The sequence below is a fragment of the Microcaecilia unicolor genome, chromosome 13, assembly GCF_901765095.1.
Source record: "Microcaecilia unicolor chromosome 13, aMicUni1.1, whole genome shotgun sequence".
Classification (NCBI taxonomy): domain Eukaryota; kingdom Metazoa; phylum Chordata; class Amphibia; order Gymnophiona; family Siphonopidae; genus Microcaecilia; species Microcaecilia unicolor.
Window position 1 is genome coordinate 67400316 of NC_044043.1, and position 21545 is coordinate 67421860.

The window sequence follows — 21545 nt, forward strand, 5'->3', positions numbered from 1 at the left end:
ATCACCCTCAGTCCAGTAAAGCCAGTAGATATCAGCTCGGCAGATGTTGAGGCTGTTAGACTATATGACCTCCACAGTACATGTAACTCCAATGGCATGCCTCCATTTGAGAGAAGCTCGATGGACTCTAGCTTCCCTGTAGTCTCAGACCTCAGAGAACCTAGCGGATGTAGTTTCCATCACTTCCAAATTTTGGGAGTCGCTGTTATGGTGGATGATTCAGTCCTCTTCTACACAAGAGGTTAACGATGGATTCCTCCACCCTAGGCTGGGGGCCCAGATAGATAGTCTTCACACTCAGGGCTGCTGGTCCGCTCAGGAAACTTCACATAAATCTCCTGGAGCTGCGAGCTATTTGGAATGCTGTAAAGGCTTTTAGCGATTGGCTGGCAAACCAAATTGTTCTCATTCAAACGGACAACCAGGTTGTAGTGTACCATGTCAACAAGCAGAGAGGCATGGGATCATACCTGTTGTGTCTGGAAGCTGTTGTAATGTGGCACTGGGCTACCAGTCAAGGCATAGCATTCAGAGCCACATATCTGGCGGGGACAGACTGAGCAGGATGATGCAACCTCATGAGTAGTCTCTCATTATGGCTACTGCCAAGCAGGTTTTCCGAGGTTTGGTATCCCTTTGGTGGATCTGTTCGCCACTCACCTCAACAACAAAGTCTCTCAGTTTTGTTCCTGACCCAGATTTCACATGTTCTGCTGTCCTCGGAGAACACCTACTCCAGGTGAGTAAATTTGCTTTTCTAGACTTTGCAAAGCATCTCTTCTCACATAACCAGACCACCATAAATACATTATTTACATATGAGTTGTGTTTTGTATTTCAGGCTGCACAAATGAGTTTAGCAATATAATTATACAGTTACTGTAGCATAAATGCAATATGTAGATTATGAGCCCTTCTTAAGGGAGTATGTCAGAAAATGAAGATATTAACAAATACAGAAAAGGTATTCTGGGCTTCATGTGTTCGGTGATCTAATTACCATTGGGGGCAAGATATTCCAAACCCTTGCTGCTTCTGTCTGTATTGCTAATTAATTTAGCAAATAGATAGACTCTAGAGTTGTCTATAGGGTAGAAAGGTCAGGTGAAAGCTAACAGCCATAAGTTCAATTGTCCCTTTGTGACCTCTTATTGGTAGATAAGGAAATGTTTTTTTGAGATGTTTGACTGATTCTGGAGAAGTGTAGAAGGAGAGTACTCACCATCTTTCGCTCATGCAGGGTGGTTCAGGGTTACTGAAGGCCATTTAAAATGAAACATGTATACCAATGTAAAATTCTATTTTACTAGAAATCCCTGCCCTTCCCTCCCCTATTTTAGAACATTTTTTGAGTGATAGATGTTATATGGGTATTTTTCCCAATCTATGGTGAGACAAGTAAATGAGTCACTTTGGCCATATGTACTACCACTTAGCATGTGAATGACATCATTATTACATGCTTAGTATGAGTAAATAGGGGCCTTAGTCTCAGCTTTCTGCTGCTAGTTTAATTCCTATTGTGAACTTAATGTGCTGGAATGTTAGTTTCAGCAATAAATATTGGCAGGTTAAGGCTAATTAGTATAATATAAAAATAGAGGTAAATAACATTATGGGTTTGAGAGAAAAGACATGTTTTAGACTGTGAGATGGACTTTGATGCTAAATTAAAAACTTAGATTCATATTTAGATTTGTTTGAGTTTTAGCTTAACACCTATGCACAACTGAATGTTTGGTACAGCTTCACCCATGGAGCTGGCAACTGCCCACTCTTCTGTGAGTGGCAGGCACTGACTGGCCTGCTTGCTCTGGGTTTCACTAACAGCAGGATGTGTATAATAGCCCATACTATGAGTGTATTTTTCTTAACAGAACTCCAAGAAACCTAACGAAAAAGGTAAAACTTTTTCCTTCATGTTCTCCTTCCTGTCTTGTAGACTCTGGCCGAGAGCTTGTCATTACGGATCCAGTCATTAGGAATCGAGAGCTCTTCATCTCCGATTATGTCGACACTTACCATGCTGCTGCCCTGAGGTGAGCCTTCCCAAAGTTGTTCTGTCAGTCACTAGGAAAAGAGAGACAAACTCATCACTGTAAAAAGAAGTCCAGCTTTGTGCGCGTTCTGTTCTCATATCTTCCAATTCCCCAGATGATTGCAACTGTTTTGATGTGGGAAATGGTTTGAGTTCTAGAATTTGGCAGACGGGGAGCTACAGTACACTCCATTCTACAGTGAAAAGAAATGCCTTTCACCTGAAAGGTCCCTGTTTCTGCTGCTGTTGCTGCTGAAGTTCAAAGACAATTATCTGGAAGCATACATTCTTGCTGAAAACACAGTAAGAAAAAGTATAGCACTTGCCACAGCCAGACCCACTGTAAGCAGTTATTTGCAGACCACAATGGAGGTAGTGAGAGGGCTGGAAATGGGCCTAGTTTTCCAGCTATTCATAGTGATGGCTCAGGCATATTTGTGAGAATCCATTAATTTGTCATTATTTGGTTACTTGCAAAACCATATCTGTTGATGGCCCTGAGTACTGAGTTCCAGGATTGTGCTTCATTTTATTAACAAGTTGGTAAGTGCATACTTAAGCATTGGTTGCAGGAGGAGCTCCTCCCTCTTTCTGGTACTGGAGAAATAGATTGCATTCTTTTATGTTATGGGAAGCAAGGGCTGTTCAAAATTCCCCAAAGGGACGGAGGACTTTCATGTCTATCTGGAATTGTTACTTGCAAACTATCTCCCACAAAGCAAGAAGTGCAGTATTGAACAGGTTTCAGAGCGTTTCCTAAGTTGGTACTGTTATATTAGGAGTGTTTTGGGGTTCTCTGCTTGGGTAGGGGAGAGTGGACTGGGAACACTGGATGTTAACTCTTAAGTGATGGCCTGGGGTCATAAGAGTCCAGACGCTGAGTCATCCCAGTGTTTGTTTTAGATATGGGCTAAAGTAGGGTTGGGGGAGAGGGGGTGGTCTTGCAAACATAAATGTTCAATTTGAGAGGAAATTAAGGCAATGAGGGGGAGGGTGCGGGAGTTTTTTCATAAAACAAAACTGGGATCATGTGTTATCCAGCTCTTTGCTGTATGATGTTTTCACTTATTATTCTGTTCAGTTTGATTGCTGTCTTGTAATCAGTTGATGCTTTTGTTTAGATTTGTTGTTTAGTTACTAGATTTTGGATTTGTTTGATCCTCATTAAAAATTGTTAAACCTTAACAAGTTGGTAATCAGGTAAAAAACCTAAACTGGTGAAACATGTATTGGGAACGCTCTGATTTGGGCCCTTTATCTTTATGAAGTGGTAGGTGGATGTGTGCGTGTTGTGGTGCTGGTGCTTTCCTATTGAGCATCAGATTTGTTTTCACTGTGTGATATTTGTGGCTTTGTCATCAGGGCTCCCTCGGTGAGGGACCTACTGTAACCTGTATGCAACTTGTGGAGGTTAACCCCACACACACACACACACATGCACACGCACATATCATGGCACCTATATCCACAGGATATATTGCAGAGTACTTGAGGTTTGCTTAACTCATAGGATAATGAGGTATCTAATCTTTGATTGAATAGGAAGAATATGTCTCCAACGCCTGTTTAGATGTGGTTTCTCTTTACAAGCTTCCCAGAATTTGTAAACTGATGAATATTTGCGCGATTTGTGGCATATTAAGTATCTGCCAATAAGTAAAACATTTTTAGACTCTAAACCATGCCAATGTCTGCAGTAATGAGCACAATGCTTACATAGCAGGTAACTGGAGCCTCTTTTCCCCTACACAGCCTTGTTACTTTTCTGGCATGTAAGCAATGCAGGTAAGAGTGGGAATAGATTTACTTCAGGGCTGTAAATGAATGCATTAAAGTCCAAGAGTATGCTGTAGTAAACAACTATGCTCGATAATTTCTGCTTTGTGGGACTGGAATCACACAAAACTTAAGAACTACAATATCTTACAATTCACAAAAGAGCTCCTTATGCCTTTCCCTGTGCCAGGTTTGTTTAGCAAGACTTGCACTCCAAATCATTCAGTAGTGTGTGGTAAGCCATGTTTCCTTAGCGTCCCTCTGGACCGGCCCAAATTGAGACTGTTGGGCTGTTCCCGTATTCCAATAGGTGGAGACTGAGAACTCGGACTCTTCAGGGAGAGCCAGTAAGAGCCCTTGACTGACAGAGAAAGATCCAGTAATCTCAGTCTCCAGCAGGTAGAAGATGGTGAGCCCTTCAGTCTCTCTAGTTTACTCTTTCTTTCTTTACAATTTTGTACTGTGTTTTCTGTGGTTTATTTGAGTATTCTTCCCTTCTGTGCATCTGGTTGTGATTAACCTGCTTGTAGGAGGCTGTGCGCCGCTGAGTAGGTGCTAGCAGTTCTTGCAAGTATTGCACTGCTGTCGAGGGCTCCGCGGAGGGAGGACCCTCAGCTTCTCTGGCGCCGGTTCCTTCTGCGGGGGCTAAACATTTAGCGGCAAGTTAAAGGAAAATCGGTGGTCTTGTTTTCCGTGGGAACCACCACCATTTTGGATGCCTCTGCTGATTCTATGGAGAATTCTGTTGCCCTGCCTTTTTCGCAGCAGGCTTCTTCAGAGAATGTATCCCCTTCTCCTTCAGGTGCCGCTGGGGGTTCCCTTCATAATTTGTCCTACACATGTATAAAGCTTTCTTACCGCAGAAATCTAACCCTCTTCAGGTATCTTCTAGCAAAAGACCATCTGAGGGGCAGCTGGTGTCAGCAAAAAGGTCTAGAGAGTCCTAGGATCTGGATGAGGATCTTGATCCTGATCCATATCTGGAAGTGCCCTCCCTGGAGGAACAGGACTTCTCTCATGAGGACCATGAGGAGGGTGACTCTGGAGCGGAGCACTTCATTCCTGGGGAGGATTCTTCAGTACTGAGGATTTTTCACAAAGAGGATTGCAGGTTTTAATTTCCTTGGTTTCCTCCACCCTACATTTTGAGGAAGAAGAATCCCTTAAGATTCAGCCATGCAAAGTGGATCTTCTAATCAATGGGGTCTGCAAACCAGGTAAGACTTTCCCGACATCAGGGACGTGATCCAGGCTCAGTGGGATGTCCCTGATGCGGCTTTTAGGCCTGGTAAGGCTATGGTTCATCTCTATCCGGTCCCAGAGGCAGACAAATTCCTGTTAAAGCCTCTCGTGGTGGATGCGGTGGTTTCTGCAGTCACTAAGCGGAATACAGTGCTGGTGGACGGTGGCACTGCCCTCAAGGATGTCCAGAACCTGCTGCATGGAGGCACTATTGAAGAGTAGCTTTGATGTATCGGCATTGGCAGTACAGGCAGCTATGTGTGGGTCTTTAGTAGGCAGATCATGTTTTCGGTAGTCAGAGAGGGTCCTAGATAGATCTTCCGATGATTTGTCGGCTTTAGATTTGGAGGTGTCCAAGCTGGAAATGGGTTTGGCTTTTTTGTCAGACACTATGTATGATTTGCTGCAAGCCTCTGCCAAGCCTATGGCCTTGAGTGTAGCGGCTAAGTGTTCCCTTTGGCTTAGAAGTTGGTCAGCAGATACGGCCTCTAAGTCTAAGCTTAGTAAGTTTCCTTTCAAGGGTTCCTTATTGTTTGGTGAGGAATTAGACAAGCTGGTACGCAGTTTAGGGGAGATATTGGTTCCGCAGCTTCCTGAGGATAGGCCTAAGGCGGCTGGATATGGTTTGTTTTCAGGTCAGGGCAGTAACTTCTGTCATTTTAGGATGGGTAAGGCAGCTCTAATTCAACATTCCAGGTTCTCCCAGAGGAATTGGTCCTTTCGGGGGGCTTGCAGAGGAGGCAGGGACTCGTGAGCCTCCTTTCAATCCCTCGCTCGTCCATTGCAGTGAAGGTATCTGGGCCCAGCCTCTGGTTCTGGTAGGGGCACATTTGGCGCATTTTTACCAGAGGTTGGCCCATATCACCTAAGACCAGTGGGTTCTAGAGGTTATTCGAGAAGGGTATGCCTTAGAATTCGCACGTCCTCTTTCAGACACCTTTCTGGAGTCCACTTGTCTGTCTCGCTGCAAAGTGATCAACATCAGGGACACTCTGGACCGCCTCCAGCCTATTTGTCCAGTTCCCACAGAGGAACTCAGGGTCGCTACTCTATCTACTTCATCATTCCCAAGAAAGAGGGCTCCTTTAGGCCGATTCTAGATCTCAAGTCTGTCAACCAGTCTCTCAAGTTCTTCTCCTTTCTTATGGAAACTCTTCACTCCATCATAGTAGCGGTAAAGACTGGGGAATTTCTAATGGCTCTCGACCTTATGGAAGCCTATCTTCACATTCCCTGGCCGCTCCATCAGCATTTTCTGTGCTTTGCGATTCTCGGCAAGCATTTCCAGTTTTGGGCATTGCCCTTCGGCCTAGCAACAGCTCTGCGCATATTTACCAAGGTGATGGTGGTGGTAGCAGCGACTCTCAGGAGAGAAGGTATTTTGGTTCACCCTTACCTCGACGATTGGCTGATCAGAGTGAAGTCTTTTTTACCAGGAGAGCCTACAGTTCATAGACCAAATGGTTCAGTTCTTGCAGTCGTTGGGATGGGTGGTCAACTCGCAGAAGAGTCGACTCCAGCCATCTCAGTCCCTGGACTGTCTGGGAGTGTGTCTTGACACTCAGTCGGGTGTTCCTGACAGAAGCCCGAATCTTCAAGCTGCAGTCCCTGATTTGACAGTTTCTGCATGCTGTATCCCCATGGCCGCGATTATAGAGGCAGTTCTGTGGACCAGAGTGCACATGAGATCTCTACAGAGGTCCCTTCTCTCCAGGTTGTTGTTGCAGAGGGGCTTCCTGCTCCGGAAATTACCGCTGCTGGCACTGGTGAGGGGCAGTCTTTGTTGGTGGCTCCAGACGTCCAATCTGTCCAGGGGGTTGCCACTGGATGCTGCACAGTGGATAGTGGTCATGACGGACACCAGTCTAAGGGGTTGGGGAGCCCACTGTCTGGGACAGTATACCCAGGGACTTTGGTCACTGAAGGAGTCCTCCTTTCCGCTAAACCTCCTGGAAACAAGGGCGATTCGTTTGGCACTCTAAGCATTTTGGACTCTTCTGGAAGGCACGTTGGACAACACCACGGTGGTGGCCTTTGTCAATTGACAAGGAGGAACAAGAAGTCTCCAGTTGGAGTGAGAAGCTGCACTTCTCATGAACTGGGCAGAGTCTCCTCTACTGGCCATCTCAGCGGCTCATGTGGCGGGAGTAGAAAACGTCCAGGCAGATTTTCTCAGTCATACCACTCTGGATCCAGGGGAGTGGTCACTCAGCGAAGGAGCGTTTTGGGCAGTAGTAGATCACTGGGGGGCTTCTCGTCATGGATCTCCTTACCTCTGCGAGCAACGCAAAAATTCCGAGATTCTTCAGTCGCAGGAAGGAGTCGACTGCACAGGGAGTAGAGGCGCTTCTCCAGCCCTTCTGTATGCCTTTCCGCCGTGGCCTCTCCTAGGTCATTTCCAGCACAGGATAGAGGATCATCAAGGGCAAGTGATCTTGGAAGCACTGGATTGGCCCTGCAGGCCTTGGTACGCTGACCTGCTACACCTCCTAGTTGAGCCGCCTCTCAAGCTTCTGGAGAATCCCGGACTGCTGGTTCAAGCGCCGGTATTTCATCCAGAACTGGCTCAAGTTTGTCTTACAGCTTGGCTATTGAGAGGGCACAGTTAAGTAGGAGAGGTTATTCTGCAAATGTAGACTCCACTATGCTTCGATTCCGGCGTCACTCTATTCTGAGTCCGGGGCCTCCCCCCTTAGAGCTATGGTGGCGCACGTCTTGGAGTTTTTGCAGCGGAGCTTGGAGAAAGGTTTGTCCCTTTCTTCTCTTATGGTCCAGGTTGCAGCCGTCCTGCTTTCGGGGGCAAGTGCAGGGAAGTTCCTTCAAGGCCCATCCGGATGTTTTCTTTTTGAAGGGAGCGGACTTGGTACGGCCTCCCGCTCGGACGATTTTTCCCTTGTGGGACCTTAATCTGGTTCTCTCGTCTCTGTCGCATCCTCCCTTTGACGTCCTGTACTTTGAAGGAATTCAAACATGCGTGGGATAAATATAAAGGAATCCTGCTCAGAAGGAAGGGATCCCCAGAAGCTTAGCTGGTGGTGGGAGGCAGGGCTGGTGGTTGGGAGGTGGGGATAGTGCTGGGCAGACTTATACGGTCTGTGCCAGAGCCGGTGGTGGGAGGCAGGACTGGTGGTTGGGAGGCGGGAAGTACTGCTGGGCAGACTTGTACGGTCTGTGCCCTGAATAAGGCAGGTACAAATCAAGGTAAGGTATACACATATGTTTGTCTTGTTAGGCAGACTGGATGGACCGTGCAGGTCTTTTTATGCCGTCATCTATGTTACTATGTTAAGGTGGTTTTTCTGGTGGCTATTGCCTCAGCTGGAAGTTGGAGTTGCAAGCTGTTTCTTGCCAGTCTCTATTTTTGGAATTTGCTAAAGATCGGGTCATATTGCGCCCTGTCCCCTCCTTTCTGCCCAAGGTCTTGTCCCATTTTCACGTTTCACAGTCTGTGATTTTACCAGTCCTGGGCTCTTCCTCTGGTTTGGAGGAGCAGCGTCTTCTCAAGTGTCTGGATGTTAAGCGAGCACTCAGATATTATTTGCAGGTAATGGAGGATTTTCGTCAGACAAGATCGTCTGTTTGTTTTGATTGGGGGACCTTGAAAAGGGTTAGCGGCCTCTAAACCCACTTTTTCTAGGTGGCTGAAGGAGATGATAGCCTCCGCTTACCTTCCGGCTCATTCCACTAGGGCACAGGCTGCCTCTTGGGCTGAGCGTTTAGAGGTTCCGCCTTTGGAGATCTGTAGAGCGGCGACTTGGTCTTCCTTGCATTCTTTTTCAAAGCATTACAGATTGGATGTGCTGTGTCATCAGGATCCAGTCTTCGGGGCACTTGTCCTCACAGCAGGTTTGTTGGGGCCCACAATGTTACTGCTTTGTTACTTCCCATCAGTCTCAATCTGGGCCGGTCCGGAGGGACGCTAAGGAAGGAGAAATTGGGCCTTACCTGCTAATTTGCTTTCCTTGAGTCCCTACGGACCAACCCAGAACCCTCCTGTGAGTGCTGTAGTGTGTTTTATTGTTTTGTTGTGGAAATCTGTGTTCTCTGGTACGATTTTGTTGTTAAAATAAAAAAATTTAAGAAAAAGATCGAGAGAGACGTCTTTATTCAAATTTAGTTCTCTACGATTCGTGCAATCCTTTAGTACCTTATTGCAGAAGACACGGACAGCAGGTTGCCCGGGTCCGGTGCAGGTGGCTGTTCAGGTTTCCAGATGCACAGACCAGATTCCTTTTCTTCTTCTCTGCTTTGGTACGATTTACTGGATCTTTCTCTGTCATTCAAGGGCTCTTTTTTTTTTTTTTTAATAATTTTACAAAACGTTTTACAAGCCATACACTTGTCATTCAGAAACAGAGTAGAAGCCAAAGCAAATAGAAGAAACATATCAAATATAAAGTCAACTTTCTTAGACCACCATTAAATAGGGGTGTGGCAAGATCATAGGAGATTATTCGTAAGTAATACAAAATATAGACATAAAGGCTACGTGTGATTACCTAACCTATATTACTATTTCCTACATTATTTTAACTTTTTTAAATCTAGAAAAGCTTTTAATTGCTCTGGGGAATAAAAAATATATTTCATCTCTCCAAATCGGACCAAACATTTTCATGGGTAAGCAAGAAAAAAAGTTCCCCCTAATTTCAATGTTTCCTATTTCATAGCCAAAATAATTTTTCTCCGTTCTTGAGTTAATTTAGTAACATCCGGATAAATCCAAATTTTTTTCTCCTCCAAAGAAAACATTTGAGTGTTTAAAGTAAAGCCTTAAAACGGCATTGAGATCTTGTTCAAACACAAAAGAAACTAGGAGTGTGGCTCTCTCTGAAACATTTTCTATCGATTGCTCCAAAATGGCAGATATATTCGCATCAATATTTATATCTTCTCCGCCTCCGCCTTCTCCTTCTTTCTTCCTTGAACTCTTAGGCAGATAGAAAATCTTATTGATAGGAGGAATAGAGTCCTGTGGTATTTTCAAGATTTCAACCAAATATCTTCTAAATTGCCTGTGGATTTATTTAGAAGAGATTTGGTTGAAAACTTGAAAATACCACAGGACTCTATCCATAGGCAGAGTCCCAAGGACTTTAGGAGAATTCAGAAAGCAAAGATTCAAACGCCTATTAAAATTCTCTATCTGCTCTATCCTTTTATGAAGAGCCAGTTTATCTTTAACCATAGTAAACTTGAAATCCTGAAGCTGTTTCACTTCTTTTGAATTTGCTTGACCTGAGTGGAGAGATCTTCTTTCACTACCTCAACTGTCTTAACCTGATTTTCAAACTTAAGATACAAAAAGCTGTTACCTCACCTGAGGATTTCTGAAGAGTTGTGTCTATCTTATTGAGCATCATCCAAATATTTCCCAGATTCACCTCCGCAGATGTATCTGAGACTCTGGTCATACCCTGGGTCTCATTCTCCGGGCTCTTTCGTTGCGATGCTGGACCCTCGCCAGAGACCCCGCATACCACACTTCCAGAAACGTGAAAGCTATCTCCCAGCAAAGCAGCCGACACCGGGCACGGAGAAATGTTGGAAGCAGAGGGGAGAGAAAGAGATGTTTCATGTCCCAGCAGAGGTTTTGCTCTTTCGATTTCCTCTGCAGCAGGACTCACTTCCCTCGACTCATATGGAGAGGCTCCGGCGAGAAAACGATCCAATCTTTGCTGGATTGGGGACGACGCTGAGGTAGGTGGGGGAACAAACCTCACAGTCCCTTTTCTCTTTGTATGAGGCATATTTCAAAGGTAGATAAACCAGGAAAAAAACCAGCAAAAGATCAGCGTCTCACACACCACCCGGATCACACCGCCATCTTGTCACCCATTCAAGGGCTCTTATTGGCTCTTCCTGAAGAGAGATTTCTCAGTCTCCATCTGCTGGAAGGCGTTCACAACCTATCAATCTCAATCTGGGCTGGTCCGGAGGGACTAAAGGAAAGCAAATTAGCAGGTAAGGCCTAATTTCTCCATACCCAGCATCAATCCAACCGCTCTCCCCCCTCCCCCTCTTCTGTTCAGGGATAGTAGCTCTTTCTGGGTTGAGCTCTAACTCTAGTCTGAGTCCCAAACTTCTCACCCTGTTGGGCCCTAGCGCTTGTGTTGTTTTCTGTCCTTAGCCCTCCATGCTCACTTTCAGGGTCTTGCCACCTGCCCACTCTGCTGTCCAGCCCCACCCTCCGGTATGGCTGTATGAAGTCTCCACCGCCACTAACAGCTGTCTTCTGTGTCCAGAACCTTACACTCTACTGAGGGCCAGATGCACTAAACTTAACGAGCCATTAACGAGCAAATAGTAAACCCTGGCATGCACTAAAGACTTTTTTCCGACGACGGTAGCAGCTAACGAAAATGGAATGCAGATGAGCAAATTGTGTAGAAACCCTATTGTAATGAGATGCACTAACCTTTTCCAATTGCCGTAACGTTGGAAAATCTTACGAGAGGTTTGTACCTCTCGTTGGGGCTGCACAGGATTGAAAAACTGCTACAAAAGTAACAAAAAAAAAATAGCGCTCCGCTTTAAAAAAAAAGACGTCTATTTTGGCCATCATCCCCCCCCCCCCCCCAAGACGCCGCGCTGCTCACCCCCTCCGATGCGGCTCGATCCAGAGGACAGTGCAGTTGAGGATGCCCAGCCAAAAAAAACCGAACATTTTGACTGTTATTCTCCTCCCCCCTCCCCCCCCCCCCCCCCGGCAATAATAAAAACATCTTTTTTTGGCAGTGCTTCACTCAGCTGAGAGACCTGGAAGTCCCTGAGCCAATCACAACGCGTTTAGCTGAGTTAAACGCGCTGTGATTGGCTCAGAGACTTCCAAGTCTCTCAGCTGAGTGAAGCACTGCCAAAAAAGACGTTTTTATTATTGCGGGTGGGAATGACGGCCAAAATGGACTTTTTTTTTGGATGGGCGGCCTCAACTGCACTATCCTGTGGATCGAGCCGCATTGGAGGGGTTGAGCAGCGCGGCGTCTTCGGGGGGGGGGGGGGGGGGGGAATGATGGCCAAAATGGACTTTTTTTTTCGGGCGGCACAGGGAGGCGCATTTGGCATGCGCAGAGCAGCCAGCATAACGCTTGGCTGCCCTGTGCATGCTCAACTGGCCGATTGGCCGACTGTTTAGCGATGGAATAGAGAATACAAGTGAGCTACAACGAGCAGCTCATTTGCATTCCCTTTCCTTAATGCATGCCCGTTTCTTACCGATTCGCTAAGGAAATTGGTAAGGGAAGGGCTCTAACGATTGTTTAGTGCATCTGGCCCTGAGCCAAGATTAATAGAGGAGCCAAGGGGGGAACCGCAGGCTACCCAGCCTTCCTGTGCCTGCTGCTTCTAGCGCACTGCCACATCCATGGTTTTCAATGTCACTTGTCCCCGGCTCGGGCAGCACTGATATGTTACAGCATGTCTTATAGCCTGCCTCCACCTATTCAGTTCAGGGTTGATCACAACAAAAAAGAGGCCAGACCCATGTCTGGGAAATACAGAAACCAAGAATTTTCAAAATAACCATTAAACATCTTCTCCAAAAACACATATCTAAAGATACTACAACCCTTTCTGCTGGAAAAAAAAAAAAGGTTCTCAAATTTTCCCTAAACAGATAAAATTCCCTAAAGGTAGGGAATTCTAAATATTAGCCATTTGGTATTGAAGTGATAAAGAGAAGTGTTTAACTGATGTATAGTCAGAAATCGCAGAAGGAATTGATTTTGAGAACTATTCTATGTAGCAATGCCACTAAATCTATCACATAAATAGGGGCATCACCATCCTGCTCACCCCAATACCAAAAGACACCAAGAAAAAGACAAACGACATTACCAATTACCGCCCAGTAGCATCTATCCCATTAATAGTCAAACTAATGGAAGGAATCGTGACCAGACAACTCAATGACTACATAAACAAATTCGATATATTACATGAGTCACAATCAGGATTTTGACCCCTACACAGCACTGAAACAGTACTACTTACTCTCCTAACCACGTTCAAGCAGGAAATAGCAGTAGACAAGAGCATTCTTCTCCTCCAATTTGATATGTCAAGTGCGTTCGACATGGGTAACCATAACATACTGCTAAAAATCCTAGAATATTTCGGAAGCACTGGGAATACTCTCAACTGGATCAAGGGTTTTCTAACCACAAGAGCATATCAAGTGAAATCAAAAACAAAAATATCGTCACCGTGGAAATCAGAATGTGGAGTACCACAAGGATCACCACTATCACTGATCCTACTCAACCTCATGATGACCCCACTAGCCAAGACCTTATCCACCCAAGGACTTAACCCATTTATCTATGCTGATGATGTTACCTTATACAACCCCTACAAACATGACCTAACAGAAATCACCAACGAAATCAAGCTCAGCTTAAACACTATGAATTCATGGGCAAATGCATTCGCATTCCAATTCAAACTCAACACAGAATAAACACACTGTCTCATCATATCATCCCAATACAATACATACAAACCCACAAACATTAGCATCCCAGGATACACCCTCTCTATCTCAGACAGCCTGAAAATTCTCAGAGTAATAATCGACCGTAACCTATCACTAGAGACCCAAGCAAAATCCACCATAAAGAAAATATTCTCCGCAATGTGGAAACTCAAACCCTGAAACCATTCTTTCTGAGGGAAATATTCCGGAACCTGATACAGTCAATGGTATTAAGCCACGTAGACTACTGTAATGGAATCTATGAAGGATGCAAAGACCAAATCATAAAGAAACTTCAGACCGCCCAAAACACAGCAGCCATGTAAGCCACATTACCATTACCATGTAAGCCACATTGAGCCTGCAAATAGGTGGGAAAATGTGGGATACAAATGTAACAAATAATAGTGGAGGAGTGGCCTAGTGGTTAGGGTGGTGGACTTTGGTCCTGGGGAACTGAGGAACTGAGTTTGATTCCCACTTCAGGCACAGGCAGCTCCTTGTGACTCTGGGCAAGTCACTTAACCCTCTATTGCCCCATGTAAGCCGCATTGAGCCTGCCACGAGTGGGAAAGCGCGGGACACAAATGTAACAAAAAAAAAAAAATATATATATATATATATTTGGAAAACTGTGTTTTGATAGTGCCAAACCACTCTGAGAAAAACTGTATTGGCTACCAATCAAATAACATTTCACTTTCAAAATTTGCACGACCGTTCATAAAATACTCTACGGCGAAGCACCGGGATACATGACGGACCTCATCGGCCTGCCAACCAGAAACACTACAAAATCCACACGATCATACCTAAACCTCCACTACCCAAGTAACAAGGGACTCAAGTACAAATTCACCTATGCATCCAGCTGTTCCTACCTAAGCGCACAAATATGGAACGCTTTGACAAAAGTAGTAAAAAAATACTTTCCACCATCTAAACTTCAGGAAAGCACTAAAGACGGAACTGTTCAGAAGAGCATACTCCACCAGCCCAACATAAAAAATCTGGACATTTGCAACACAATGTAACCAAAGACCGCAATTGAACTCTGTACCTCATTCCATCACATTATCACTTTGTATTTATTCATACCATTTATTTGTTCTGACCGGAATCGGCTAACGCAGCCAACGGTAATATGTAAGCTACATTGAGCCTGTAAATAGGTGGGAAAATGTGAGATTCAAAAGCAACAAATAATAATATAAAATTTTAAACACTGTTACACTTACCTTAAACTGAATACAGACTATAATTGGTAGCCAATGTAGTTTTAAATAATAATTTTTCGCTGAATCATATCTAGACAGACCAAATATCAGTCAAACTGCCAAATTTTGCATTACTTGTAGGCGATCAAGTAAAGTTTTAGAATATCCAATCAAAAAAAGATTACAGTAATCAAATCTAGGTAATACAAGTTATTGGACAAACAGTCTAAAGGTGTCTACAGAAAAATATTGTTTGATAGCTCATAGTTTTCTAAGGGTAAAATAGATTTTCTTCAACATTGAAGACACATAATGTTGTACTGTTATCCAGTTCCACACTAATAATTTTCGACTGCAGATCTAGGGAAAACATGTTCCCATATGTTGAAAAATTTGCTAAATATCTCGTATCATCCTTGGATCTTATCTAAAGAAATATGGTTTTCTCCTTATTTAATTTCAAGCGATAGCTAGTGATCCAGGTATCAGTCTCACACATAGTTGAATACAAGATAAAGTTTCAATACAAAACAGAGAATATGGTAAGAATACAGTTATATCATCAGCATAAATGAAATGAATAAATATAGACTGATCTAGTAACTGACCCAAGGATCTCTTCAACAAATTAAAAGTATGGGGGATAATGATGAACCCTGCAGGACCCCACTTAATGCTCTTCATATTTGTCAGAGAAAATACAGTCTTTCTTAACCATATAACAGTTCAACAAAAAACCCTATAAGCCAGTCCAGAGCCTTGTCCTGGATTCCACGTTGATGACATAAATTAATCAGAGTCTGCCAATCCACCAGATCAAAGGCGCTAAAAAGGTCAAATTGTAAAATGATAGCACATTGATGTTACTCAGTACTCTTTCCCATGAACTATGAAAGTACTTTGTACTGTCTCTGTACTGTAGCTTGCTGTAAAACCTGACTGAGTGGTGTAAGAGTTTGATGGGTTAAATAATTAACTAATTGCTCTGCAACATATCACTTCAGCTGCAGAGCCATTACAAAATCATTCCAGGAGTTTCACCCTCTCCTCTTGGAGCCGAGTATTGGGAGATTTTGGGGGGGGGGGGGGGGGGGAGGAGGCAGGCTGGAGCAAGTGGAGGAGAAGCGGAACCCCTCCTTGTGCTGCCATCTTGGTGGCTGGCACCACCAGACGTCTGTGTTTGTTTTCACCCTTCATATGAACACAGTAATACAATCTGAAGAAAGAGATTCAGCATTTAGAAGCATCCCATGAAGAAAAGATCAGTAGAATGTGTCATGTTGACTTCAACACAGCACCCTTTTTAAACTGGTACTGTGCAGATAAAAAGGGGTGGCCTAGGGGTTTAGAGCAAGGACTGAGAGCTAGCTAAACCAAGGTTCAAGTACTACTACCCTCACTGACACACATTGTGACCTTGGGTAAATCACTTAATCTCCTTTATCCAAATGATTGTAATGATATTATAATTATCCAAATGATTATAAGAAATGTTTGTTGCTGTCTCTTAACCAGAGGATGTGGTGCATTTGAATCAGCAAGGAAAAGTAGGCTGTGGTTAAAGTTTACTAAACATTTACTATTCTTCCTTAGTTGACTGGCAGGACAAAGCTGTGCACAGGCTGCAAAGAAAAGTGAAAGGAACTACACATTAAAACAATAGGAAAGATAGTACACAGTAAAGAGTCAGTCATTTCTAAAAAGGAAGTGAAGAGAGACAAAAGGGGTAAAGTATTAAGGAAAGGTGAAGCAGAGGGAGTTGGATTTAAAGCTTTCAACCTAGATAGGCAAATTAATTACAGCTAGAAGTTCGAGAGAAATACAGTCACAAGTTAGCACAGTTAAATCTGCGCTGTTTTATTAAACTTTGAATAGAAAGTATGTGGGGAAAAAATTATTATATAGTATCTTCTATGCTCCTGTCCCAGTCGTTATAGTTGAGCAGCCTCTTCTCCTCTCCATTCTTGCCATTCTCGTCACATCCCTTCCCTTTTTCCTCTGTTTCTCACCTCTACTTTCGTTGTTTTCTCCCCTTCTCCATTCTCCTAAAATAATATGCTATGGAGAATGGAGGGTCTATTAAATAGTGTATCTTCCTAATAGATGGGCTACCCAGCATTTTCTTAACCAAAAAAAACAAAGATACTGTGGTTTGAAGATATAACCTAAGATTTCAACTACCTTGATGACTCTGAACTTGGTAGAAATTTTGAAGATAGATGATCATTCCAGAGTTCTAGGTGTAATTTTAGGTTCACAGTTATTTGATAAGCAGATAACTGTTCTCAGTAAGAGATATTTTTGTAAACTTGGACAACTGCGAGCGAAAAGGCCATTTTTGAAATAGGAAGATTTTAGGATCTTAACTCGGGCAATTTTGCTAACTAAGTTGGATTACTGTTACTAGTAAGTTGCTTAATCACTTACAGTTGATGCAGAATACTGCTGCCAGAGTAATTTGTGGACTTGGCAGGTTTGATATTGTGTCTTATTTTTATATCAGTTTTTAGACTACATTCAGAGGGACTAGGGAAACTGCTTATTTTTCCACTGTCCGAAAGGAGTATAGGATTTTTATGGACTTTGTTTTAAAATGAGTAGTTTTGAGAGGGAAAAACCTAACTTCAATCTGTGATAATTCTTTCCCATTCTACAGGGCTAGGTTGCGGAATACGTTACCGTTAGACATGAAAAGTCTGCCTTCTTATTTGTCATTTAGGAAAGCTTTGGAAGCTTTTTTGTTTAAATAATACGTAGTGTTGTTTTTAATTATCATTATGCATATTTGAGTTTTTGTTTGTCATTCTACTCTATTACTGTATTGTTGAGTTTCTTAGATTTGTTCATCACTATGAATCCTTCGGGAAATTGACGGTATAAAACTGATAGAATAGAATAGTTGCTATTAGTGAAGCTTTATGCTGATGTTGGAGTATTGTGTTCAGTTTTGGAGGCCACATCTTGCTAAGTACATAAAGACTTGAAGCAGTTCAGAGAAAAGTGACAAAAATGGTATACATGGAGGAGAGGCGAGGGTGATATGAAGTATTTTAAAGGTATTAATTTACAAACAAACCTTTTCCAAAGGAGGGAAGATAGTAGAGCTAGAGGCATTAATTTAAATTGCAAGGGGGTCAACTCAGGAATAATGTCAGGAAGTACTTTTTCAAGGAGAGGGTGGTAGATGCCTGGAATGTCATCCCTCAGGGGGTGGTGGAGATGAAAACAGTAACAGAATTCAAAAATAAGTGGGATAAACACAAAGGAATCCAAAGGAAGAAGCTTAGAGGTGATTAGATGGCAACACCAGTACTTGAGAAGTAAAGCCAGTGCTGGGCAGATTTCTATGGTCTGTGCCCTTATCATGGCTGGACAGATTCAGCTTCAGTAGTTGGAGAACAAGGTCAGTGCCAGGTAGACTTTTATGGTCTGTGCCCTAATCGTGGATGAACAGATAGACCAGCACCGGGCAGACTTCTACAGTCTGTGCCGTGAAAATGGCAAGGACAAATCAAGATCAAGTATGTATATGTAAGTATCACATCATACCTTATGTTATGAGTTTATCTTGTTGGGCAGACTGGATGGACTATACTGTTCTTTATCTGTCGTCATCTGCTGTTACTCTGTTCTAGTGCAAATAGTTCGGAAATCATAAAGCACAACGCTAGGTTATTTCCAGATTAGCTCTTATAATCAAGGCCCCCTGTCTCCTTCCATTCTGCAAAGGAGAGGTTGTAGAATTCAGCCTTCACTATGCAATGAAGTTCTTGCAACATAATTGCCACAGGAGACCAGGGGTGGGGGCAGGTTGAACAACAGCAGCGTTAGCCAACACTGTCCCTAGGCATTTTATTTAATGGTGCTTGATATACTGCTGATTGCACATAGGTGCTACTAGGCGGAATACAAAAAGAAATAAAAAAAAAAACAAAACAAGAAATGAGGAAGAAAATCTTACAAACAAGGAAGAGCATGATAGAAGAGTATGACAGGACAAGTGAGAAAAGAAGAGAAAGTGATAAAGGAAAGGGAAAAGAGGTGAATGGAAGATGAAGGATGCTGCTACAGGCCAAGAATGGGGAGCGGAGATCAACGATATGCTAATTTAAAAGTGGTAGGGGATACATTATGCTACTTCCTCTTCCCCTGAACCTGAATGCCTTGCTTTTAATCCCATAGTGCAAGGCGTAACACTTGGGCCATGGGCTGCAAGGGAAGAGGAAGTAGCATAATGTTGCACTTTGCCTGCTTTAGATTACCAAAAATAGGAGAGGGTATTGGTTATTATTATTACTTTACTAGGTAAACAGGCCCGTTTCTGAAACCAGTGAAATGGGCGCTAGCCAGGTATTGGCTTTCTGCAGTTAATGTGTTGAAAGGTATTGTTATGATAGATGTGTTGTCATGCTAATGAATAATTTACATTGCTGTATTATGTATATCATATCATATATGTGTTTTTTTTTTACCTTTCTTTCTTTTGTTTTTTTTTAATCCTATGTGTGTGTGTGAAAGTAAAAGAGGGTGAGGCGGACTGGGAGGGTGGGGGCGAGTTTCTGTGATGTGTGTGTGTGTCAGAATGACTGAGGGGGTGGGGAGAGGGGGGGCAGTGAACTGCGAGGATATTGCGGGGGGCTTGGGTGGGTTTTGGCCATGTTGTTGCTGGTTAGTATTAGTGTGGTGTTATAGTGGGTTTTTTTGTTTGTTTTTTAATTGGGGGGGGTTGGGGGTGTGCCGTGCTAGTGGAGGAAGTGGCTTTGAGGGTGGTTATTGTTGCAGGGGTGATAGAGAGAGAGAGAGAGTCCTTCTCTCCATGTTCCGCATCAGTGTATGTGTGTGTGGGGTTTTTTTTTGGGGGGGGGGAGGGGGGTTGTGGGTGTGTGTGTGTTAGTGAGAGAGAGAGATGCTGAATTTCCTTGGTACAGTTTGTGTTTTAAAGGGGTTGTGGGGGGGAGTGTGTGGGTGTGAGTGAGAGAGAGATGCTGTGTCTCCATGGCAGAGTGTGTGTATGATGGGGGGGGGGGGAGTGTGGGTGTGAGTGAGTGAGAGATGCTGATTCTCCATGGTATAGCTTGTGTACTTAGTGGAGGGAGGGAGTGTGTTGGGTGTGAGTGAGAGACAGAGATCCAGATTTCACCATGGCAGAATGTGTATGATGTTGTGGGGGTGGTGGAGGGGAGTGTGTGTGTGTCCGAGTGAGAGAAAGAGAGATGTTGATTTTCCATTGTAGAGTTTGTGTATTAAGGTGGGTGGGAGGGGAGTGTGTGGGTTTGAGTGAGAGAGTGAGATGCTGTTTCTCCATGGCAGTGTGTGTGTATGATGGTGGTGGGTGGGGGTGGAAGGAATGTGTGTCTCTGTCAGACCGAAAGATGCTGATTGTCCATTGGAGAGTTTGTGTATGATGGGGGGGGGGGGGGGGGGGGGAGGGGGGAGGGTGGCAGAGGGTTGTGTATGATGGGGGGGGGGGGGGGTGAGAAGGTAGCGGCGTCTGTGTGCGAGAGTGTTCGGAGGGTGGACAATGGCCGTTCTTCCCCTGAACTTCCCTCAGCCCCGTACCAGAAGGGGGGGGCTTGTTTATTGATTTGGTTGGGAGTTTGCGAGTTGCAGGACCAATTTGCGGTGCCATTTTCTGGGGGGGGGGGGGGGTAGCGGCATGTGGACTGCCCTTTCCCTTACCCCGTATGAAAAGGGGAGGAGGGTAGCTGCATGGCCACTTTCCTTTTTGTTAGCCCCGTACCAGAAGGGGGTGTGTGGTTTTTTTTAATTGAATTTTGGAGTGTGTGTAAGGTGCAAGAGCAATCGGCGAGGCCATTCTCTGAGTGGGGGAGGGTAGCGGCGTGTCGATCTCCCTTGGCGTAGCCCCGTACCTGAAGGGGGGTATGGATGTTGGTGGGAGATTTTGGGGGGAGTGTGCGACGTGGCGGAGCAATTTGCGGGGCCATTCTTGGAGGGGGGAGGGTAGCGGCATGTCGACTTCGCTTTCCCTAGCCCTGTACCTTAAGGGGGTGGTGGAGGGAGGGGGAGGGTTGCGAGTGAGTGGTCATGGAACTGGGAGAGAGGGAGGGACGACGACCCTTGAACTGGGATGAAGGGACGACGACCGTGGATGTGGGAGGAAGGGAGGGTGGGGGGACCCTGGATCTTGGAGGGAGGGAGCAAGGGGGGACCCTGTAACTGGGATTGAGGGTGGTCCGTGGAACTGGGAGGGAGGTTGTTTGTGGTGCCGGCGGCTTTACCGGCACAGTTGTTTCTGGCGATGTTGGGAGAGTGCGTGAGGGAGAGGGGTGATGGTTGCGGCGCCAGTACCGGCAGTATTGATGCCAGCGACATTGGGCGCTGACTGATGGTGGGGGGGGGGGGGGGTGGCGTAACGTATTCTTGGAGTCCTGCTATGTTGTGGTTGGTCACAGCTGCTTGTAACGAACCAGGAAGTACGTGACATCAGTTCAGGAGATGGATACAGCAGGAGCACGAATGCTTCAAGGCTTCACTTTCTCGGCTTCAGAACGTTCGAGGTGCTTTTTATTATATAGGATATAGTGTTCTTGTGTTCTGTTTAAAAAAGTTCAATAAAATTGTGTGAACATGATATTGCAATAGAAATAAGAGGGTGGGAAAGAAGGGAAGGAGAAAAATAGTGAGGTCTTATCTAAGGGTGCATGTATATGAGTGAGGGGATGAGATTTGGGGTGTGAATAAAGTAATTGTAGGCAGTGCAGGCAAAGAGTGCATGAGGATTACAAGGGATGGGATGTCAGTGAGAGGACCAAGGGGCTTCTGGTGAGAATGAGGGGGT

The 21545-nt window shown here is 44.5% G+C and overlaps 1 protein-coding gene across 3 annotated transcripts in view; it reads left to right on the top strand.

Annotated features, from left to right (window-relative positions):
* RERE (arginine-glutamic acid dipeptide repeats) overlaps positions 1-21545 on the top strand; it is a 569568-nt gene that overhangs the window by 345913 nt on the left and 202110 nt on the right. For all 3 annotated transcript variants that reach the window (XM_030186180.1, XM_030186182.1, XM_030186181.1), the window contains exon 5: positions 1943-2039. In XM_030186180.1, the coding sequence (XP_030042040.1) occupies positions 1943-2039 (97 nt within the window). The remainder of the gene's footprint in view (positions 1-1942; positions 2040-21545) is intronic.